This window comes from Phascolarctos cinereus, unplaced genomic scaffold (genome assembly GCF_003287225.1).
Source record: "Phascolarctos cinereus isolate Bilbo 61053 unplaced genomic scaffold, phaCin_HiC Scaffold_4;HRSCAF=312, whole genome shotgun sequence".
In the NCBI taxonomy this organism is placed as follows: domain Eukaryota; kingdom Metazoa; phylum Chordata; class Mammalia; order Diprotodontia; family Phascolarctidae; genus Phascolarctos; species Phascolarctos cinereus.
The window spans coordinates 584369379-584395534 of NW_027555847.1; the positions used below are offsets into that span (position 1 = coordinate 584369379).

Here is a 26156-nt window from a genome sequence, read left to right on the forward strand (position 1 = left end):
AATAAGTCTACTATAGTAGCTGCAATTCACAGTTAATTTCATTCTTTGAAAACTGCTTTTTGATGTAAAAATCATTCCATCTTATTGGACTGTAGCCTTTATCCCATAACTGATATGAGTTATAGTTCATCCTTCTTAAACACCACTCAAATTTTTAATATACAATCTCTAAATTCCATAGTTTATAACATAGTGTAACAAAGGTAAACCATGTTATTTTCTTACATGTAGTACAATCCAATTTAACACACTCTCTGCCCCAAACATCCTGTGAACCACAGAGAATAATTTTGGATAGTTTATTATGGCTTGATATGAATTATAGCCATCATTTACATGGGGAATTATGGCAAAAAAACCCCCAGTGATTATGATGATTTATATCAGTTCTTCTGTAGGAATACAAACCATGTCTCAATAAAGCAAGCCAGTATATTTATTCTCCCCACATGACCACAACATGAAGGCCTCGTCTCAAGATTAACTCATCATTAGACAAATAGAAAAAGGAAAGGGCAAATAGGCCATCCTAAAATTCAGAAGGAGTTAAAACTCCCTTGGGGTTTTTCACTTATAAATCATGTCCACAACCTGGAGTTTTTTTATAAAGAGATGGGCATTTGCATTTCCATAAATGAAGTTTTCCCCCCCGGAAGAATGTTAGCTTAGTAATGCAACAGATACTACAACCAAACTTTTAAAAATATTAAAATCAATTTTATTTATTGTTCAAACATGGATTTTCTACTGTACTGCTGAAATTACAAATGGTCACTTTGGATATTTACCTAGGTTACTGTATTTATTTTGGGTTATCAAAATAAATTTCAATCAAAATAATATTGTGGCTGAAAAGTTAATATGTGATTTCATAAGATAATTTTTAGAAACAATATTGCATTTGCTAATATAATATGTCAAATGAAAATTCATTTTTCTTTGTTACCACTGGAGTACTTTGGCATCTCAAAAGGGCATGGCAGCATCAGACAGGTTTCATTTATTTTCGTGTATCCACAGCTGTGCTCCCAGACCCATCTGGTTACACAGCTACTAATTTTAAGCGGATGTAATAAACAAGTGACACACAACTCCGTGAGCTCCATCTGCTCTGTGTAGTGGACAGCAAAAGTGCTTGATGGCTTCCATTCACACTGATGTAGTCCAGGACCAAAGTTTTCTTTGGCTTGGCAGCCATCACTCACCCTTCACCGTTAATCACATTGCTCCTCATCTCTGCCTTAAAAATGTTTTCCCAACATGCACATCAAAGGTTTCTGTATCTGATGATGCAATATAAATGTTCTCAGGTTTGGAAAACAAAGAAGGATTACAGAATCTACAAACTGTCTTGTGGATATTCATCCTGATAGTGAAGATGCCTGTTATTTCTACCATGGCTTCAATTACATAGGTATATGTAATATACACATGCATACATGTGCCTGTATACACTTCTCTCTGTGTACTTATTTGCATTTATCATTCAAATTATGATGCTTACTACTTGTGTGATTTTGGACAAATCGCTTAATTTCTTTGGGCATCAGTTGCTTAACCTATAAAATGAAGGCATTATACTAGATAACTTCTAAGGTTACTTCCAATTCCCTTACAGACTCTGAAGTCTTGGAATTGATAGAGCAAAGGGTTTGGAGTCAGGAAGGCTTGTGTTCAAATCCTGTCTCAGTCACTGAAGAGCTATGTGATCCTGGGCAAGGCAATCACTCAGCCTCAATTTCTCCATCTGCAAAATGAAGGGACTGGACTCAACGTCGTCTAAAGTCTCTTCTAGGTCTAAATCAATAATCTCATGATTCCTTCTGGTCCTATACTTATAAACTACATCTTCATAGTTAAAGGGGATCTCAGAGGTGTGGCAATATGATAGATCAGGGATATTTAATCTAGCTCAAACCTAGTTCCAGCCATTTTGTTGTGGAGTTTAGCACCATGGAGGCTAATGTTTTGAGCACTGAACAGTTTGAAAAATTGGGTCATGAATGCCTCTGAGCACACTGGTGGAACTAGTGATAATCTGAGGGCCTATATGCATTAAAAGTCTTTCAAAATGAATGTTTTTAGGATCAGATCACAAAGACAGTACCAGAAAGCCATTTCAAGGCCCAGAGCTTCAAAGATTTAACTTTTCAAATCTGTTGTCCCAGGGAGTTAGCAGGATCTGGCTATTATTTGAATATTGCTTTACTTGGATGTTTTATTAGTGTAACTGGAAAATTTTAAGATTAATTTTAAGATCTAGAATAGCTAGAAACCCTCAAAGCCTCCGAGACAGGAAACTCTGGAATCAAGTCCAGTTTGTGACACATACTGGTTGTTTGACCCCAGGAAAGTCCCTTTACCTATCCTTGCCTCAGGTAACTTTCTAAGATTATAAAAGTTGCAGAATGGTTGCTGATCTGCTTTGTAAGGAGATAGTTTCTTCACTGGGAATGCCTTTTTGTGATAAAACCATACGTCCAACCAAATTGTTACAGTAGCTGTATCAGCTAAAATCTTACTTTTGAAAGCAAAAGGTTAAATCTACATTTTTCTTCCTCTTAATAAAAGTAAACATACGGATGAATGAGTAATTGAATCCTTTAAAAAATAGCTATGATTCAATTTTAGCCACATTTTAATTTTTGGCTCAAAATCTTCTAATTAAAAAGCAACCAAAATGTAAACACCAGTTGCACAGATATTTATGACATTCCTTTTTTTATTGGGTCATAACTTTAGGTACTTTATGATATTCAAATTCATTTAAAAAAAAGATAACACAAATCTAACTTCTCATTTCAAATTAATTCTTTCAGTTGAATAACACATTTCCATGCCAATCCATAAACATTAATTGTATTAGTAGTCATATGACTTTAAATAAGGGCCAATAATAATAAATTTGATAAAAATAATAATAAATTTAAATAACTTATATGAATTTAAATAAGGGCCAAAAAACCTACAACAGATTATTAGATGTTTGAGCGTAGTCCATGAACAAGCACTAACATACAAAATGCCAGAGATTCTACTAAGCACTTGGTATACTCTTAAAGAAAAGTAAGGAATTCACAGTCTACTGGAGAAGACAACATGTAAACCATGATGCATATGTAAAGACATATTTGGTTTTTGTTCAGTCATGCCCAGCTCTTCATGATTCCACTTGGGGTCTTCTTGGCAAAAATAATAGAGTGGGTAGCCATTTCCTTCTCCAGTTCATTTTACAGATAATGAAACTGAGGCAAACAGGGTTAAGTGACTTGGCCAGAGCCACACAGCTAAAAAATGTCTGAGGCTGCATTTGATCTCAGATCTTCTTGACTCTAGGGCCAGTGCTCCATCTACTGTGCCACCTAACTCCCTAAATATAGGTAGATACGGATATAGATACATACATGCATACATGCACATATATACGTACATATGCAGAATGAGACAAAGACAGAGAAAGAAGAAGGGCAGAGAAAGAGAAAAAAGAAGGAAAGGAGAGACAGGAAATGAGAGAGAGAGAGAGAAAAAAAAGGAGAAAAGAGAGAAGAAGAAAAGACAGAGATAGAGACAGAGTGAGTATAAAGGCCTCTTATACAAAGAGGGTGGTTTTTAAGTTGAATCTTGAATGAAGCCAGGGAAACTGAGATTAAATTTTTGCACAGTGGTGTGTGCAAGAAATAGTGTGTAAACTAGTGTCATGAATCGACAGTGTATGAAAGGAGGGAAAGTATAAGAAGGTTGGAAAGCTGGGAAGGAGCTAGTTTGTGAAATGCCAGAGGACATTTCCATGTATTATTCATTTGATACATTTGTATCTACTTTGACACCTAGAATCAAGCCTTGTATGTAGTAGGTGCTCAATAAATGTTAAATGAATAATTTCATAATGATATTCAGAATCATTTCAGTTGTCAAAAGGCTATAATTCATAGGAATTAGTGAGGACCAAAGCAAACATTTTACCATCCTACAGCATATGAAAGCTTAAAAATGTTTTAAAAGACATCATTATAATTCATCTTAAAGAACAAGTTGTAAAAGGATAAAATATGACGTGATTATGGTCATTCTGGTTCAAATAGATAAGAGTAAAAACTTCGGATGCTTATTAGTCCTTAGCTGCTTTGCTGACATTATCAACATGGATAAAATCACTCATTGGGGAAATTAAAAAGCATTAAATGGCAATAGCTGAAAGAAACTTGGTTACTTTAAATCCTATGTTGAAATGACAAGGCAATCAAAGTTTGACAGGACAACCTAATTAGCGTGCCAGGTTTGAAATGCAGAATACCTCCAGGGGTCTGATTCTAAAAAAGTTTCACATCATTTTAATGGGCTATTCACATCAGTTTTCAAGCAAAGTAAACAATTTTTAAATGTTAAATCTTTTGTTTTCCACAGGTTGGCAACTCAAAATGACATGCCAATTTATTAAACAGGGGACACATAATGCTCTACTTTTTAAACTCTTCTATGCCATATTTTGTACTGCTCTTGAAATGGCATCAGGCATTTGCAATTACCAGAGTTCATCCTCAGCTCACTCTGAAGCCACATCATTACTGCCTTAAAATTTAAAAGTCATTCCCCAGTGGGTATTTGGGCTCATTGTTTTAACTTAAAGAAAGTGTATGTCACTAAATTCATAAATTATTTTCCTTAATTTAAATACATAACTCTTTAACTATGCTAAGAAGCATGAAGCTTTTGTTTCCCCAGATTGGCATCCTTTAGAATTAAGGACCAACCAATAAAAGATATAAAGGAGAGACATTCTTGTCCAGCACTTAGCACAGAGCCTGCCACATAGAAGGCATTTAATAAATACTTGTGGACTGCTAACTGGAGTAGGAGGGATACTCTTATCTCTTAAGAATCATCAATAAATTTAATACTCAGATTTAAAAAAAAATTAACTTAGATCTGTATGTACAATAAAAAGTTGAATTTTTTTTTAAAAAGGGCATGTCATGGAAATAACTTTTTAAAAAGGGGAGTGAAATTTCACATAAAAGAAATCAAAGAAAGGCTTTAAAAGGTTAATCATCTATCTTTTAAACAAAAAAGGCAATCTCCTTTTTCTCATTAAAAACTGACACACTGCACTAACGGAGGAGATTATGTTGTGAAAACATTCTGCAGCACGAGGCAATGCTTGATCAAGATCAGCAATCAGGAGCAAAAAGAAAGCCCTGTTTCGTGATTATAATAGCAAATTCTGGAAGACAACCAAATATATCATCTGGCAGCTCAACAGCTGTTACAGCCTGGTAGTAATACCTTGGCATTTGCTATAAGCTGTAATGTGGAAAAATTGATTTTTCATCTGCCAGAAACAAGAAAACACTCTTTTTTTTTAAACATTTTTGAAGTTTCTTTAAATAAAATATCTATATTGAGCAATTTTTATTTTGTATGTTTGACAGCAGGATTGCCAAGATAAAATAAATCATTAAGAGAGAAACTAACAAATACAGGTGAAAAGAAAAGAACAGAGTTAACAATGGAAATAAATAGAATTCAGCTAAACTACATTGTATACTAACACATTTGTATTGGGTTGCATTTGATATCTTATAGCCCAGACTAATATTAATTAACTTAGGTTGAACTGCATATATAGTTCCTAGGCAGTTAAAAATTTAAAAAAATCCTGAGAGACTAAATCTAGGATGTTTTTTCAGAGTTGAAAGAGAGGGTACTGGCATTTGTCATTAAGAATAGTAATAAGCTTCACAACAGCAAATATATTTTACTGATGAATCATCCAAAATACAGAGAGTAACAATTGGATTTTAAACAACTATTACAAATAATATCTTGAAAATGTAGAGAGTGACTAATATTATATACATCATTGAGGTTTCTGAACTATGTATATAGTACCTAAATAAGAAATAAATTATAATTCTAAGGGTATTATTACATTTGATTGACTCAATTAAATAAATTCATGTTTCATTTAAGTCATGGAACACTTAAAACCCTTTCAGATCTTTCTCCATTACTCAGGAGTTAGAAGATGCTTTAAATAAATGCAGTCTTTTATAAATATTTTAGATCTTGGCATTCAACATAAAGTTTGAAGTGAAGTTGCTCAGAAATCAGCATTTACTTGATTCATCTTTTAAAAAAGAAAGAACAAAAGGGGAAAGAGAGAGAGAAAGAGAGACACAGAGAGAGCGGTTGAGAGAGAAGTGACATGCATTCAGCAAATTCATAAAGTTATGTCTACCTTTATGCCTATTGCTGCTTTCTTGGCTTCTGCTTTTAACTTGGCTGCTCTTAAAACAGGTCTGTTTTTCTTGTAGTCCTGTTTACCTAGGGTAAAACAGTTTCAGAGAATGTTTGGATTACAATTTGGTCATGTTCAATAGTAGATTAAACAAGTCTTTAACAGAATGAAATAGGCACAATGTGACTGAAAACAGAAGAGGAACAAGAAGGTACTTTGAAAAAGGTATTAGACCATGAGTAAGGAGATCTAGATTCTAGCCCTGACCACTCCCTAGTAGTTTCAATCCTGGCAAGTAACTTAACCATAGTTTTTTCATATGTAAAATGAAAGAATTGGAATAGTTGTATAAGTCTATGCATAGAATCAGAATTTTGTGAACACCTACGAAACTTTTTCTCAACAGTAAAGGAAACATTTAGTTTATTCCTTTTTATGAAACAAATATGGTTCTTTTATCCAAACCAGGGAGGGATAAGGCAGATAAATGATAGTCTAATTTCATTAATGTTTATTTAGGCAAAAATTTCCAAAAGAATCTTAACATAGAGATTGCAGCAGTATACTCTCAAAATATTAAGAAAAAGTAGTTATTACAGAGATTCAAGAATGGTTTAACATTAGAAGAATTGAATAGCATATTTAACTATATGTATGAGATAAAGCCACATGATTAAATCAATAATGTGTGGAATGTGGAAATCATCTTTTATAAAAATAATTCTCATTTGCATTAAAAATCTAAAGATTAAGCATGGAAATACCTTTTTAAAATAACATCTAAATATGATTTGATATATCTGAAACCAATAATGGCAGTATTTGCAATGAAGAAATACAGAGCTATAGAATAAGTACAGGGATAATGCAAGGGTATTTCATATCTCTGTAATTTTGATCTAGTAATAGGAATGCTAGCTATAGTAATTAGAGAAGAGAGAGAAATAAGGTATAAACACCATTAAAGAACAGACAAAACTATGCCTGTTTTTAAGTAATGTTTCTCTTAGGCAACTCCAGATAATCCGCCCAGAAACTAAGCAATATGACTGATAACTTTAATAAAATGGCAGAAAACAAAGTATCCATATAGCACTAGTAAAAACTATAAGGAAATTATATAAAAAGAAATTATATTCAAAATAATTATGAAATTCATAAAATATCTAGTAAACAACTAGTAATAGTAGTACTACTAATAACTAGTATTTATACATTGCCTTAAGGTTTGCATAGCACTTAATAAATACTCTCTCATTTGATCCTTACAGATCCAGAAGAAATAGGTAGTGTTTTTATCCCCATTTTTTTGGGGGGTAGGCAATGAGTTTAAGTGGCTTGCCCAGGGTCACACAGCTAGTAAGTGTTATGTCTCTGAGGCCGGATTTGAACTCAGGTCCTCCTGACTCCAGGGCCGGTGCTCTATCCACTGCGCCACCTAGCTACCCCATCCCCATTTTTAAATGAAGAAATTGAGGCAGGTAGGAGTTAAGTGACTTGCCAACGTTCACTATTTCACAGTCAGTGTTTGAGAAAGGTTTTGAATGAACTTGGGTCTCCCTGAGTATAGTTCCAGCATTCTACTCACCCTGCCACTTAGCTTTCACACTTGGTATTTATTAAAGTACACACTCATGCTTATAAAAATCCTACAAAACAGTATTTATAGAAATAAAGAAAAACTTGTAATTGGAAAGATATTAATTGTTTATTGTTAGGCTAGGCAGGACAATATATATATATTTTAAATGAGAGTTAACAACTAAAATAGTTTGCAGATTTATGTAGGAAATATTAATCAAGGAATCAAGGAATTTCTTTATAGACCTTGCCAAAATAATAAGTAAGTTCATTTGGGTGAACAAAAGATTGTGAATTTTAAGTGAAATAATGAAAACAAAAAGGAATTACCAGATGTAAAGCTATATCAGGAGGTGGCAATCATGAAAGTGTTTAGGTACTAGCAGATTAGCTTAGCTGAGGAAGCAAGGTGGCACAGTGGATAGAGTGTCAGAGTCGGAGTCAGGAAGACCTGAGTTCAAATTCTGCCTCAGACACTTAATAGATCTGTAACCCTAGGCAAATCATTTAGCCTCTGCCCTCCTCAGTTTCCTCATCTGTAAAATAGCACCTATCTCCCAGGACTGTTATGTGTAGAGCATCTTGCAATCTTTAAAGTGCTTTATAAATAAATGCTAGTTATTATCAATATTGTTTGAGAAATCCAAGAACATATCTGAAAAGAATTGAATACTATTAACCATAGGAAAGAATGATCCAAATAAATAATAATAAGATAAATTCAAATTAAAATAACTTTGAAGTTTTTATTCATACTCAGAATATTGGCAAAGATGACATAAGACTGAAATAATGGATGTTGGAGAGGTTATGGAAAGACAGGCACATTTAATGCATTGCTGATAGAGCTATAAATTAGTACAACTCCTCTGGAAAGTAATTTGGTATTATGCAAATGAAGTGGATGAAACGTTCATACTCTCTGATTCAGAGATTCCATTTCTAGGCATATGCCACAATAGGGGGTCACTGATAAAAAGAAAGGTTCCATATACACAACATTATTTGTAGCAGCACTTTTTGTGGTAGCAAACAACTGGAAAAAAGGATAACCATTGATTTGGGAATGGCTAAAGAAATTGCCATATGTGGCTAAACAAATTATGGTACACAGATGATATGGATGATGATAAATTCACAGAAGTATAGAAAGACTTAGATGATCCTGTGCAAGATGAAGTGAGTAAAGGCAGGAAAATAATATACACAATGAACTAAACAATGTAAATATAAAGCACCAAATATATGTGTGTGTGTGTGTGTGTGTGTGTGTGTATGTGCGTGTATTTAAAAAGTGCTACTTAATTACAAAGAACAGGCTTATCTCCAAAGAAAAGAAATGAAAAAAAACTTCCCCTTTTCACTCTTTTCAGAGGTGGGAGACTTATGGATATAGAATGTTGCATATAATGTTGGATTTTTTAATGCATTGATCAGTTTAGCTGTTTTTTTCCCATCTCTTCTTCTTCCTGCACCCAAAAGGTTTTGTTATTAGGGATGATTCTCTTGGAAGGGGAAAGAAAAGGGAAAATCTAAGTGATATAAGAACAAAAGACATCAATAAAAATGTGCTTTTAAACAAGTCCCAAAACACAAACTTCTGGAGGAAGGAATCCCTGTATGATTTGGTTGGCACCAAAATGTATCAATTTAGAATTTTGCTCCACGTACCCCAATAGGTTTCAAATGTATAAGTGATATAAATATGAAAGATCACACACCATTTAATTAGCACAGTGTTTTGCACATAGTAGGTACTTAATAGATGTTTATTGATTGGTGAGAGATAAAATTGCAAACTGCCCCCCTATTCCTACATCCTACACAAGCTTAAGCATACCCTTTATGCTTAGGGGCCTCTTCTTACCCTGATGAATAGCCTTTCCATGTGCTGGAATCCTCTAAACATTGCCCTCACAGTGAGCCTCATCTAGAGGAACATAGCCCTCTCTGTAAGTCTCACTGTAGTGAAGTGAAGTTCACTGCACTTTTTCCTGCTATTCCCTTACTTTGGTTCCCTACAGTCATATGCTATTAATTTAGTTATCAATTGGTCCAACTATTTTGGAAAACAGTTTAGAACTATGTGAATGGATTTACAACAATAAGTTGCTAAGCTATTCACAACTGCTTACTCAGTGATCCTACTATTGGGCACACAGATGATGATGACAGAAAGGAAGGTCCCACAGATACCAAATTACTCCTAGCAATACTTTAAAAAAGTAACAAATACCTCCATACAAAATAGATGTCCATTGACTGGTAGTGGCTGAACAAATTAGGGTTGACGAATATAATGGAATAGCATATGATACGAAGCAATAAAAATGAATAATTCAGAGAAACATGAGAAAGCTTGTATGTGATGTGAGGGAAATGGAAAATGGAATCAGAGGAATAATATAACAGCATAAATGAAAACAATCTTAAAAGATATCTCTAAATTCAAATTAATTGCAATGACTATTGTTGTTCTGGAGGGCTGATGCTAAAACACACAGGGATAAAGAATGTTGAATATCTAATATTTCAAAAATATACAATAAGATATATAGATAAAGATATATATTGTATGTATATCATAAAGAACATATAATAACATAATATACTCATAATGTACCGTATAATATATATTACTGACTTGGAATTCATCTATCATAATTTGTAGGTGACTCAAGGGGAACTCATTTCACCTATAAAGTTTTACTTAAGCTGCAATTTGGATAAGATCCAAGTCATTAAAAATGTTGCCAAGAATGCTTTAAATCTTCAACAATCCCATTCTCCTCCTATATCTCCCTGAGACCTGTCACTTATGATAAAAAATTAGAAGAGAAATGACACACCTTTCATAACTATGTTACATAAGTGAGATGTTCTCAACCAAACAAGGGATTGAAACAATAACAAAAGGTAAAATACACATTTTTGTTTCAATGAAGTTCAAAAAGGTAATGCACAAACAATATTAATGCATCTAGGATAAGAAAGGAAGTGGTTGAATGGGGGAAATATTTGTTTCAAATTTCTCAGATAGGGGTTTGGTATCCAAGCTATATGGACAACTAACAGAAATCTATGAAATCAAAAGTCATTCTCAAGAGATGTCATCAAATGAAATAATATTTGTAAAGCACTTAGTACAGTGCCTGGCACATGGTAAACACTATGTAAATGCTATCTCTTACTATTATTGTTGCAGTTATTGAAGGACATGAACAAACAGTTCTCAAAAGAATAATTGCAAACTATTAAAGACCCTGTAAAAGGATGCTCTAAATCAGCACATATAAAAATAAAACAATCCTGAGGTTTCATGTCAAACCCAACAAATTGGCAAAGATGATAAAAGATGGGACTAATCAATGTTAGAGAGGTTGTAGAAAGACAGGTACACTTAATTCACTGTCAATGAAGCTGTAAATCAGTACAACCATTTTAGAAAGCAATTTGGAATCATTCAAAGTGGCTGAAATATCTGTACTTCTTTTTGAGGGGGGTGGCGTTAGGCAATGGGGTTAAGTGACTTGCCCAGTGTCACACAGCTAGTAAGGGTTATATGTCTGAGGTGGGATTTGAACTCAGGTCCTCTCGAATGCCGTGGTGGTGCTCTATCCACTGCGACACCTAGCTGCCCCAATATCTGTACCTTTTGAATAACAGATTCATTCCACTGATAGGAATATATCCTGAGGAGGTAACTGATGAAAATAAAGGTTCCACATACAGAAAAATATTTATAGCAATACCTTCTGTGGTAATAAAGAACAAGAATGAAAATAAACGCCCATTGATTAGAGAAGGGCTAAATAAATTGTGATATAGAAGGATAATGGATTATTATTATGCTATAAGAAACAAATGAACTTGAATACCAGGAATCATGGAAAGACTTATATGAATGGATACAGAATGAAGCAGAGCAAAGAAAACATTATACACACACACATACATAAATATATATATGTGTATATATATATATATATATGAACTCCCACAATGTAAATAGAAATAACACCAACAAAACAAATGAAAATAATTATTACAAAATTACAAGAACAAAATTACAAAGAAGAGATAGCAGACTGCATTTTGTCATTGGGTCATTAAACCAGATTACCAAATGATAGTTCTTCAAGCAGAGGCTAGGTGACCACTGTCAGGAATGTTATGGTAAGGATTCCTTTAGATGAGTAATCACAAGTCCCCTCTTCCTACTCCTTCTGCAAAAGTCAGTTGAAGGGAGGGGTTCATATCTGTGGAACACTGCATAAATTATCCATTATTTTGGATGTATTGATAGGATTTACTGATTTTTCTCTTCTTTTAATTTTAAACTATCTATTGCCATTCAATATTTCTTAAGCAAGAACCTAAAAGATGAATAAATTAAATCCATGTAGAAATCTAATTGTACTCATTAACTCCAATATTTACTCCTGCTATTTTGCAGAATTATACTTCTTTTGCACCTTTGTTGAAATAAAAGATTGACAAACAAAAAAAAATAAGCTATCACAAAAATAAGAAAGGGAAAGGTTATACCTAGTGGACAGGATAATCCAGTATTTGGATGACTAACTTCCTAATAAAATATTGCCCTTTTGAATTTCAAAGGTAATACGGTGACAAAATATGTCTGGGTACAAATTAACAAGTGACTACTGGCTCTTCATTAATTATCTTTGGGTGCTTGTTCCCTTTTCGCCTCACTCTTCTATTGCCCTGGCTAACCTTCCAACCCTGCCTTCCTGCTTGAGTCTTGCTCCATTTTCAAATAACCAGCAGTTCCTTTTTATAATCTAGTGCAACACTTTGAAAAATTCCTGTGGTTATACCCTTTTCTACTAGTCCTTCAAGGTTAAAGCATGTTTGAACATAAGCAATAGAAAATCCATCACAAAAATGTTAGATATCATTTAAGTTAAAGAATGATTTGCTAAATGTTCAAAATACTTTTATTCTAATTCATATATAAATATATATGTATATGATTATAAACACTATGTAGAGGAAAGGCTAGAGGCAGAGGTGAGGGAAAGAAATAATATTTTGCCCTCACTCAGAGGATAAGAATTATTGCTTTACTGGCTGGCTGTATCTTTTCTTTCGACAAACTAAATAAATAACTTTTCTTCACAGTTTTTGTATATCAGTCTTTCTAATGCCATAGACACATAGAAGATTAATAAATCTCAGAATCACAATTTGAGAATTGACAAGAGACCTCAATGACCATTCTAATCCAATCCATACAGAAAGGAATCCCTACTATGACATTCCTGACAAGTAGTTGTTCAGGTTCTGCTTGAAGAAATAATATTTGATAATGCATTTTAATGATCCAATGATAAAATACAAATCAAAATGACTCTGGCTTCATATCTCACTGGTTAACTATTAACATCATTATTCTTGTTGGCATAAAATAGTTCATACTGATGAAGGTGGTAGTACCTCAAATACAACCATAATACAACATTCCACTAGGATTACAAAGCAAATTTCTAACAAGAATAAAAAATACATTAAAAAACACCAGGATGAGACCTAGAAATCAACTTGTGTCATATTCTAAAATACTATCTATCATTCTTAAACTCTAGTGGGAAGAAAAAAAGGTTTTTACCTTGTTCCATATGCTTTTCATATGGGTATGCACTCTTTTGGGATCATGTTTCAGATAAGAAACAGATTCAGATTTACCTCTAAGAGTCAAAGTTAAAGTGAGAATTTATTGGTCTTCCTCAGTGGCTTTCAACCACTAGTTAAATAATGTATTCTATTTCAATTCAGCCTCAGCAGTTTTTCAGAGTATACTTCCAGATTTATATTAAACTTGATATGAACATCTGAAACCACCTTTATAACAAATAGACTGTTTTAATAATGACTGTACACCTGGTAGTTCTCCAAAATAGTGCATCTGTCATTAATTTAGCATTCTCCTTGCTGTGATAGCCAAAAGAAAAGTACATCCTGCAAAATGCAGTCTGTCTACCAAGTGCAAAAGTTAAAAAAAGTGGCATCTGTTAAGTTCTTTATAATTAAAACCAGATCCCACAATTGTACCCAAAGACTTTTGAAAGAGCAGAACTTTTTAAGGACTCAAGAAATATGCAGGATTATAAAGTGATTACATGCATGTGAAATCCAATATGTGACCAGATAAACAACCTAGTGTTTTGCATGAAGGATGGCTCCCTGGATATAGGATTTAATTTAGGTTATATTAAAAATGCACATCCATTAGTATGGTAGAAACATCCTAAATGGGGCAATAGCACTGAATTAAGAGCTTGGAGACTTCTAGTCCTGGACCTTGCAGTAAGCAATTGTATGATCCCAGGCAAGTAACACAATCCAACAAATAAATATTATTTTTTAAAGAAAGTGAAAACAGCATGTTTCAATCTGTACTTGGAGTTCATCAGCTCTCTCCCTGGAGGCAGACAGCATTTTTCATCATGGATCCTTCAGAATTGTCTTGAATTATTGTATTGTTGAGAATAGCTACGTCATTCACAGTTGATCATCATACAATATTAGTTACTGTATACAATGTTCCCCTGGCTCTGCTCACTTCACTTTGCATGAGTTCATATAAGTCTTCCCAGGTTTTTCTGAAACCATCTTGTTCATCAAGATGAATTCCATTTTTAAGGTTACAGGCATAGCTCAGAGATATTGAGCGTTTGGTTCCAATATATCACAATATAGCAAATCTAACAATAAAGAGAGAGAGTCACATGAAGTTTTTGTTTCCCAGTGCATATAAAAGTTATGTTTACACTATACTGTAGTCTGTTAAGTGTGCAATAGTATTATGTCTTAAAAAATTTATATACTTTAATTAAAAATACTTTATTTCTAAAAATGCTAAACATCATCCGAGCCTTCAGTGAGGCATAATCTTTTTGCGGGTGGAGGGTATTGCCTCGATGTTGATGGCTGCTCACTAATCAGAGTGGTGGTTACTGAAGGCTGGGGTGGCTGTGGCAAGTTCTTAAAATAAGGCAGCAATGAAATTTGCTACATCAATTAACTCTTCCTTTCACTGGAATACTTAGAGGCCATTGTAAAGTTGTTATGTTAAATGGCCTAATTTTAATATTGTGTCTCAGGGAAAAGGAAGACCCAAGGAGGGGAAGACATGGCGGAAGAGCTGGTTGATGAAGCAATCAGAACACACACACAACATTTACTGATTAAGTTTGCCATCTTATATGGATGCAGTTCATGGTGCCCTGAAACAATTACAATGGTAACATCACTGTGATCACTGATCACAAATCACCATAACAGATATAATAATAACGAAAAAGTTTGAATTATTGTGAGAATTAACTAAATGTGGTACAGAGACATCATGTGAACATATACCGTTAGAAGAAATGGCAATAATAGTTTTGCTCAACACAGGTTTGTCACAAACCTTCAATTTGTAAAAAATGCAATATCTGTGAAGTACAATAAAGCAAAGTACAATAAAATGAGGTATGCCTGTACTAAATATGCTGTTGTCCAATAGGGATACACAGATGAGAAAAAGAAAAGAGTCCCTGCCTTTAAGAAACTTAAAATTTAATCAGGGAGTGGGAATGAGAAGAGGCATATAAAGACATCTAAGGCACGGCAAGGAAACATGAGGAAGGCAGCAAAGTCTAAAGTCAGTTTTAGGACTGATAATAGACAATGATTGTTACAGTCTTGAGACTCAACTCTGTAGAGGAGTATAACAGCAAAGCTGGGACAGAGAGATCTGCTGAAGAGTTTAGCATTTTTACCTTGTATTTCCTATCTCCAGAGCCTGGCACAATGGAAGATAACACTCAATAAATGCATTTTGATTGACTGATGGATCACATTAATGTGGATATTCTCTCTAAGGATACTCATCACAAACCATCAACATATGCATATCCATGAGATGCTTGTCCATGCCATCCCATAATTTCATATTCTTTTTTTTTCAGTCAAAGACAAGGTTTATTAAAGATCCTCCATACTGGCCAGACTCTTAATGAATCTGAATATTGTGAGCTGTTGGATAGATTGTAAAAATCTCAGCAGTGCCCTACAGGAAAATATAAGAGGAAGACAATAAGAGAAGGGGTGGGGGAGCAATAGAAGGGAGGGCAGACTAGAGGAATGGGTATTCAAAATGCACACTGTCTTGGGATTAGCAAGAAGAGTAAGATGTGGAGAAAACTTGGAACTCCAAATCCTATGGAAGTGAGTGTTGAAAACTAAAAATTAAATTAATTTTAAAAAATTGAGCAGCGGCTAGATTTTAAGAATCTGAGCTGTGGCTAAATTATAAGAACCTGAGCACTTTAATAGAGACAAGATGGACCTTATATACAGAAAGACTGTGGAAGGGATCTAGGAGTGGCCAAGTAGTTTGGGGTGACTGGAGGAGGGGTCTCAGGAAGATCTGGATGGGAGTGGCCAGTAAGCTGGGTTGAACAGAACTATTGGGACCTGGACCACTGGCCAAGGGAGAATGGAGTCTAGATAGGATTAAGAATGGGAAGTGGCCAGGGGCCATGTGGAGATAATAGACAATGGAGGGGTAGGTAACAGAATTGAGAGATTGGGCATAGGAGATAATGAAAGGCCAGTTGATAGGATTAAAGCCTCAAGTGAACACCAGAGATTTGGCCATGTGAGAAAGTCCAGGGTTTTTCCTTTTCGGGGTCCAGATCCCATCCTCATCATCCCTTCAAACAAATGTGACCCAAATTCTTTTGGGGTAAGGGATGAAGGTCTTGGCTTCTGAAACTGCTTCCTGCTGGCCAAGGGCATAGAGCTGTCTCTGCCTCAAGAGGGTCCCAAAAAGGAGGTTGACTGGAATCAAGCACAGTCTGCATCCAGGGAATGATGGAGGGACATTGGCTGGTACCTGCTGTTTGCTACGAACTGCAGGTGAATGGCCTCTAGTCTGGAAGACCCAAATCTGACAGAAAAGACTGCAGGGCCCAGATATGACAGGATAAAATATCCTTAGCTCTGTTTGGATTCAGATAATTCAGTTTTCCAACCATGCAGTATCAAATCTACCTCATAGCCATACTCAGGAATAGCCAGGTGGGTGACATTCCTTTTCAAAGGAACATAACTGAGAAACTGAGTCAGGAGGATCTCATCTTAAACTAAGGCTAAAATTGTCCTCTCAGCTTTTCCCAATGCTGACTTCCCACCAGTATCACATTCTGAGTAGCTTGTGGCATTTCTCTCAGATGGTGGATTATTGATTATCAATGGATTTTTATGATCCATCAGATAATTCAAAATAAAATCCCATGAGCTTTTACCTCAAATGGCAATTTCACTAATCACAGCTTAGGAAAAATTTTTCCAGGATTTACATCTCAAATTTAAATTTGTCCTGGTGTAAAAAGCTAATCATTAGAGATTATTTCTATATACCTGCAAATTCTGAGCAAGACAAAACCCGAACAAGCTTTTTGGCAAGTTTATACATTAAAACAATAACCAACAGTAGCCAAATTATTTTAGCGGTACCCAAATTATGAAAAGTTGCTTGACATAACTGATACAAAAAGTTCACCAATCTAAAACTTGAAACAAACCCATTACCAATCGGGTGACTTTAGTTTTGTTAAATGCATTTCCAAATTACTTTACACAGAGAATCAACATCTCATCATTAACAGTTAAAACTACAACTTTAAGAAGAGCATCTTTCCATGTAGGAATGTAAACAGTTCAATTTTAATGAGTCCTTTATGATTTCTCTTTCCTGTTTAAGGAATCTTTCCTGTTTACCTTTTCATGCTTCTCTTCAGTCTTGTATTTGAAAGTCAAATTTTCTAATCAGCTCTGGTCTTTTCATCAAGAATGCTTGAAAGTCCTCCATTTCACTGAATATCCAAATTTTTCCCCTGAAAGATTATACTCAAGTTTTGTTGCGTAGGTGATTCTTGGTTGTAATCCTATCTCCTTTGACCTCCGGAATATTATATTCCAAGCCCTCCAGTCCTTTAATGTAGAAGGTGCTAAATCTTGTGCTATCCTGATTGTGTTTCCACAATACTTGAACTGTTTCTTTGTGGCTGCTTGCAATATTTTCTCCTTGACCTGGGAACTCTGGAATTTGGCTACAATATTCCTAGGAGTTCTCCTTTGGGGATCTCTTTCAGGAGGTGGTCAGTGGATTCTTTCAACTTCTATTTTGCCCTCTGGTTCTAAAATATCAGGGCAGTTTTCCTTGATAATTTCTTGAAAGATGATGTCTAGGCTCTTTTTTTGATCATGGCTTTCAGATAGTCCAAAAATTTTTAAATTCTGTCTCTTGGATCTATTTTCCAGATTACTTGTTTTTCCAATGAGATATTTCATATTGGCTTCTATTTTTTCATTCTTTTGGTTTTGTTTCACAATTTCTTGATTTCTCATAAAGTCATTAGCTTCCATTTCCTCCATTCTAATTTTTAAGGAAGTATTTTCTTCAGTGACCTTTTGGACTTCCTTTTCCATTTGTCAAATTCTGCTTTTTAAGGCATTCTTCTCCTCATTGGCTTTTTGGACCTTTTTTGCCATTTGGGTTAGGTTAGTTTTTAAGGTATTATTTTCTTCACTATTTTTTTGGCTCTCCTTTAGCAAGTTGTTGACTTGTTTTTCATGATTTTCTTGCCTCACTCTCATTTCTCTTCCCAGTTTTTCCTCTACTTCTCTTACTTGCTTGTCAGAATCCATTTTGAGCTCTTCCATGGCCTGGGACAGATTCACAGTTTTCTTGGAGGCTGTGGATGTTAAGTGCTTTGACTTTGTTGTCTTCTGGTTGTATGTTTTGATCTTCCTTGTCACCAAAGTAAGATTCTATAACTGTGAAATTTTTTCTCTGCTTGCTCATTTTCCCAGCCAGTTCCTTGATTTTTTAAACTCTTTGTTAAGGTAGAGATCTGCTTCCAATGTGGAGAATATACTGACCTAAGCTTCAGGGGTTTTGTGCAGCTGTTTTCAGAGATACCTCTAGGGACCTATAAATTTTCCATTCTTCCAACGTGGTACAATCAAGGGCAAGGTGTTTACTCCTTTCCTGGCCTGTGCTCCGGTCTGTGAGTGACCACAAGCATTCTTTTCCACATTGGAACTGTGAACAGGATTCCCTCTCCACCAAGGCACAAGCTCCACCACACAGCACTCCTCCTCACCCCAGGATTGCCCTCTAGAACTGTAACCCAGATCCAAGCACAGGCAGAGCAAGAGAATCTTGCCTCAGTGCCAGCAAAGAGATCCCTGCAATCCCCTTCTGATCAGCTGCTGGATCCCCCCACTATCTGTGGGCCAAGAGCTCCAGAAGCAGCTGCTGCCCTGGGGCTGTGCCAGAACTAGGGCCAGATTGTGCTTCTCTCTCACCCAGGTCCAACAGACTTTCTACTGACCTTGTAAGTTGTCTTTGGTGTTTGTGGGTTAAGAAGTTTGAAAACCACTACAACTGCTAGTGATTCAGTCTCCTGAGGCCTGCTCCAGATTTGCTGAGGTTGGGTCTTTGCCTGTGTGGCCCACACTGAACTATGCTCCTCTCCAAACCCCATGCAGCAGACCTTTCCCATCAACCATCCAGGTTGTATTGAGCTGGAAATATGTTTCACTTTTTTTGTGGGTTCTGATGCACTTGAATTTGTTTAGAGCCATTTTTGCAGGTGTTGGAGGGGTTTTGGGGAAAGCTCAAGCAAGTCACTGCTTTTATTTTGCCATCTTGGTTCCACCCCCAGCTTTGATTATTTTCAAGGTGATCTTTTTCAAATGTTTATCATAAATACTCCAAGATGATATGCCCAAATTTTCCATGAAATTCTATTTATTATTGCCTTTATTTTTTTTATCTACAGAATAACAGAAAAAACATTCAGAGCCCTACAAAATCTAGCTCCAATCTGCCTTGTCAAACTTTTCTACTCTAGTTAATTCTCAGAAATCCCACCCATTCCAACTAGAATGGTCCAGTTGCTGTCCTAGAGCATACCATGTGCTTTTCTATCTTTGTACCTTTGTTCAAATACTTGTTCTAGTGCCTGGACTTTCCTTCCTGCATCTCCACTGAAATACTACTCATCTTTTAAGTCCTAGATCACATTGTATCTTCTCCATGAATCTCTTCCTGATCACTCTAATACCCAGTATTACTTCTCTGTATTCACTGAAATCATTGGCCATTAATTTTAACACTAAATACTCTTTTTCATTCACTATAGTCTGGCTTCCAACTTTATATGGTTACCCTTTAAGGCTCTATTCTGAGACCTCTTCTCTTTTCTTTTTTTTCTTTTTCTTTCTTTCTTTTTTTTTTTTTTAGTGAGGCAATTGGGGTTAAGTGACTTGCCCAGGGTCACACAGCTATTAAGTGTCAAGTGTCTGGTCTGAGACTGGATTTGAACTCCAATGAGTTCATGGCCAGTGCTCTATCCATTGTGCTACCTAGCTGCCCCGAGACCTCTTTTCTTTTTATGCAGTTTTGCTTGGTGATCTCATCAGGTCCTATGGATTCAATTTTCATCTCTATCCTAATGATTCTCAGAGTTCCTTATCTGTACTTGATCTCTCTCCCCTTCTCCAGTTTCACATCTCCAAGGTTATATTGGAGATCCTGAACAGCTTGTCTCATAGATATCTTAAACTCAATATTACTAAAACTGAACCCAACTTTCCTGTTGCTCATTTTTCTATTACTGTGTATGACACTACCATCCTCTCAGTCACTTAGCTTTGAAACTTAGATGTTATCCTCAACTCCTCACTCTCACCCCCATATCCAATATGTTGGCAAGTCCAGTCTATTTGCTTTTATAACATTTCTCATAAATGTCCACTTCTCTCCTCTGATACTGCTACCACTTTGTCCTCCACTCAGATGTCAAATTTATATTCCTTAACTACAGTCTGATCATGTCAGTAAGTATTTATTAAGTCCATAAGTATTTATTAAGTACCTGCTACATGCCAGTCACTTTGCTAAGTGATGAAGATACAAAGAAAGGAGAAAGACAGTCCCTGATCTCAAGGAGTTTATAGTCTAAAAGAGGAGATAAAATGCAAATAACTATGTATAAAAAAGTTATATGCATGATAAATTGGAGATAATCAACAAAGAGAAGGCACTACAATTAAGGCAGATCTAGAAAGGCTTCCTATAGAATATAGGATTTTATGTGTGACTTGAAGCAAGCCTGAGAAGCCAAGATGCAGAGGTGAAGATGGAGATCATTCCATGCATAGGGAACAGCCAGTAAAAATGCCCAGTCAAAAGATGGAATGTAAATGTAAAATCCTCTGTTTGACTTTTAAAACCCTTCGTAATCTGGCCCTCTCCTCCCTTTCCAGGCTTCTTATACCTCCCCTTCACCTTCTTCAAGTACTCTGTGGTCCAGTGACAGGCCTTCCTTACTTCCTGTTCCTCACACAGGGGACTTTATCTCCCAACTCTTCAAATTTTCATTGGCTGTTCCTTGTTTCTGAGATTCTCTCTCCTCTCAGCTCTACCCTCTGACTTTCCTGGCTTCCTTAAAATCTTCCATCAAAAATCTTACCTTCCAATCTCCTTTGTGCTTCCCCACTGAGACTATTTCTAGTTCACCCCATACAGTTTGTTGTCTGTATACATAGTTGGCTGCATATTAAATTGTGAGCTATTAAACGGTGAGCTCCTTGTGAGCTGTGACTGTTTTTGCCTTTCCTTTGTATCCTGAGCATTTAGCACAGTGCCACAGTAGGTGATTAATAAATGCCTGTTGACTACTACTATTCAACATTTCTTGCGTTATTGTATCCTATTGAAATTTAATTTATATTTAACATTCATGTTATATGACTTATCTTCCCAACTAGAGGGCAAAGTCTGTAAGTCTAGGGACCTTTTATTGTTTTTATCCTCTCTAGCACCTTGCATAGTGCTATGCAAATAGTCAGTTTACAGTGAATATTTGTTGAATAAAATTTGCAAGGTAGACTGGGACACTAGTTGGTATTTTCACAAGTTTGTATCTGTACTTAGGGAAAATGGTCTTTTTAAAGAAAGAATAAATGCTTATCCTGCAAATTAAAAATCTAATTAATTAACTTTTCAGTATCCCTTCCCTACCAAAGCAATTAAACTATATTTAGCTTTTAACCACAACACATACATTTCTTTTCTCTTTATGAATGCTTATCTTTCACTCTCTAGTAAACGAAAATATTAATTCAATGAACTTCCACTTTACTCATCCACTACTCAAAGCTGAAATATTATATGCCACTCAACCACCCAGTGCTCTAGATAACTCTCTAAGACTCTTAAGTTTCACAGAAGATGCTGACCTGCATTGATAGAGGGAGTTTCCTCACCTCCATCTATCTATCTATCTATCTATCTATCTATCTATCTATCTATCTATCTATCTATCTATCCACCTACCTACCTATCAATCCCCCTCCTGGCTGTGTTTCTTACTCTCTAGATTTTGACATCACAGCTCAATTACTTTCTCACTCTATAATTTCCCTCAGTATCTAACTCTTCTCACTGTGGAACAAACCTCCAGAATGCCAGTCTCCTTCTCTTGGTGCATTCCTACCAGAGGTCTTCATCTTGGAGATGTGGACTGGCCAGCCATGCTTCATTCTCCTCCCAACTATGCTTCTGACTCTCTGGATGTTACCAAGACTTAATTATGTATTGACTCCTCCTATTACAATTTAAGCTCCTTAAGGGCAGGGACTATCTTTCTTATTGCATATATTTATATTCCTACTGCTTAGTAGAGTACCTAACACCTAATACCTAATACATGCTTAATAAATGTATGGACTGATTTGTTGCCTTTCTATTTATATATCTACATTTATGTATGACTATTTAGATTTAGATTTAGACATAAAGACAGAGAGAGAGAGAGAGAGAGAGAGATAAAGCCAGAGACAGACAGAGAGTAAGACAGAGGGGGAGAGAGAGACAAAGAAACAAAGAGACAAAGAAAGAGAGAAAGAAGAGATACAAAGAGAGAGTTTATGAACCAGATGCTGAAGTGAATACATAATAATATAATATGATTATGTTAAAAATCATATTCCCACATGCCCAAATGAAGAGAATATATCTTGTAAATACTTAGTATGAAAGAACCATAGAATTAAGGATGGAAGAAAGCTTAGAGATCACCTGAATCAGTTTCCTTCTCTCATTTTTGTTGATGAAACTGAGATGCAGAGGTTAGTGAAGTATTACATAACTAGTAAGCAACAGAATAAGGAACTGAACTCAGTTTCTCTGACTACAAATCAAAAGTTCTTTCTACTACTTCAGTGGTTCCAAAAATATGGGTTACAGACTCCTATATAGGTAAGATTTACCTATGAACTATGTAACTGAACTATGTAACAAGTACTGTCATTTTGACTTTCAGTAAAAATATCAACGTGAATCATTATAATAAATAAGAAAACATAGTTTCTATAGACTCAATAAAAATTGTGAACTTTTTTTGTTTTCCTGAAGGCACTGCTGAATGAATAAAATACAAATTAACTTAAGAGTGATACTAAATTCATAGTAACTTTTTGTCATCTTGTCTTTTCTCTTTCTTTTTAGATAATTAATTTATTTAATTTTAGTTTTCAACATTCACTTCATAAGATTTTGAGTTTTAAATTTTCTCCCCTCCCAAGATGGTGTACCATCTGATATAGGCTCTACATATACATTCATGTTAAGCATATTTTCCCATTAGTTATGATGCAATCTGACATTTAGAATTAATAGGAGAAACCACGAGAATGAAACAAGAAAACAAAACAACAAAGGAAAAGGAGAGCAAATAGCATGCTTCCACCTGCATTCAAAATTCCTATTTCTTTTTCTAGCTGTGGATAGCAGTTTCCATCGTGAGTCTTTTGGAATTGTCTTAGATTCCTGCAATGCTGTGAAGAGCCAAGTCTATCAAAGTCAGTCATCCCACAATGTGGCTGTTACTGTGTACGATGTTCTCCTGGTTCTACTCATTTCACTCTGCATCAGTTCATGTGAGTCTTTCCAAGTTTTGGGGGCTTTTTGTTTTTTTTTGAAGTCTTCCTATCTTGTCTTTTCTCAATCAATAGGTGCTAACAGTATGACTCCCATACAGGGTTCTACAAAAAAGCTAATCATACCTGAAAATGTTGTGAACCATTGCATTTCACAATACTGCATTCAAGTTTATTTGTCTGAAATTTATTGTCGTGAATCTTTTCTCTGAACTTGGGCAATATAGTTCATATCTGGTCCAGGTTCTCTCTATAGCAATGAGGATTTAGGCAGGAACACAGGATGTTAGTGTCTATAAATTCTAACAGAGTCAAGAAGTAGATCAGAAGAATTTTAAAAATAGGCATTGAGGTTTGGCCAAAATTCCCCCATACCATATAACCCAGCTACCTCACAGATTAAGCTTAGTGGGAGAAGGCATCACAGAGACAATCTAGCTTGAACTCCTCCACTGACATTCCATAATTATCCATTAATCCTTGTCTTAATTCAATATTAATATATAAATTTTATATATATATATATATAATATATATAAAGACAACAAACTTTTTAAACGGTATATTTACTGAGATTCTGGCAGTAGTTTTATGTAACAAGACATATAGCATACTAGGCCTGCCACTTAACTTGCTCGTAGCAAATCAGCTTCAATATGAAGCCGTTAAATATCAAAAACCTGCTTTTTACATGCTAAATATTTTCAGCAAGTTTGCAATTAAACACAGTTAATGAACTTATTATATAGCAAGAATAAGGAATTACACACTTGAAACAATGCAGCCGGAACATAATTCATACAAAAAATAATGGTCACTGGTTACAATAGAATTTCCCTGGCTAGTTAAAACATAAAATAGTATAAAACATGCAAAATATTTCAGAGTTTAGCTATCTATACCAAAAAACCAGTGTCTGTAGCTTCTGTTTGAAAAAATCCAATGATGGATAACTTTCTACCTCAAGAGGTAGTTCATTTCCTTTTTAGGCAGTTCTCTGGGTATTAGAAAATTCTCCATTATCCTGAGTCAAAATCTGTCTCCCTATAATTTTCATCCATTGATGCTTAGTCTGTTCTCTCTGACCATGCAGATTAAGACTATTCTTGTAGATGAGAATCTTTTAATTATTAATACTGTTATACTCCTCTCCCTAAGAGTTCTCTGATCCAGGCTATATAGCTTTTGTTCCTTCAGTCATTTCTCATATGACACGATTCTGAGACATCATCAAATATTTTGGTCACCTTTTGGGTGGGGTAGGAGAGGGAATACATTCAGTTTACCATGTTCCTCATAAAATGTTATGAATAATAGAAAATACTCAGATGTGGCCATATCAGTAAAGGGTAAAATGGGACCTTTGTCCAACTCTAATAACTTTTATCCCCTTCACGATTGAAGGTTATTCTGTTGGATAATGAAGGTTAAAAGAATGTATCATTAATTAGTTTTGGTTTCTTTTTTTGCCTTTTAGCAGTATATTAAATGACTCACATTTCTAGTCTATTTGCAACTTCGTTAATTTTTTTCGCTCCAAAATACATTTCCCAGTGCTTTTCATTGTTCTTAGCATTTTTAACAAGCCTCATCCCATTCTGACCTTTGGCTTCTTCCGACTGACATTCTCTCTATAATCGAAGATAAATTATAAATTGCTAATTAGGAGAAATCTGTGCTCTTGAAAGCCATTGTGTTAGAAATCTCTTTATTCAGGTATCTATAACATCTACCTATCTATCTATCTAGATATACACACATGTATTTATATATGTATGTATGTATATATGTATGTATGTATAATATACACACACTTATGTATGCAATATAAATGGGGCAGATAGGTGGTACAGTGGATACAGTACCCAATGTGTCTGGAGTTAGGAAGATCTGAGTTCAAATATGGCCTCAGATACTTAATAACTATGTGACCCCAGGCAAGTCACTTAACCCCTATTTGCCTCAGTTCCTCATCTACAAAATGGGAATACACTGGGGACAGAAAAGGCAAACCACTTCAATATCTGCCAAGAAGACCTCATAGACAGATCCATGCTGTCACAAAGTCAGACATGACTAAAAGACTTCACCAACAATGCAAAATGAATAGATATGATATTGATTAGCAAAATCATAATTATCAAATGAAACCTCATTATCTTTTGGCTATTTGGACCAACATCTTGTTACTCTATTCCACTCTCGGTAGCAATGAGTCATATAACTGGACTAAACAGGCAACTTGCTATTGTTGAACTGGATTGGACTTTTTGATTAAAAAATGAATGAACCCTTGAAAAAGGGACTC

At 35.2% G+C, this 26156-nt stretch overlaps 1 protein-coding gene across 5 annotated transcripts in view; it reads right to left on the bottom strand.

Moving 5' to 3' along the window:
* TRIQK (triple QxxK/R motif containing) overlaps positions 1-26156 on the bottom strand; it is a 146571-nt gene that overhangs the window by 1809 nt on the left and 118606 nt on the right. For all 5 annotated transcript variants that reach the window (XM_020972907.2, XM_020972909.2, XM_020972906.2 and 2 more), the window contains one exon: positions 6239-6324. In XM_020972907.2, the coding sequence (XP_020828566.1) occupies positions 6239-6324 (86 nt within the window). The remainder of the gene's footprint in view (positions 1-6238; positions 6325-26156) is intronic.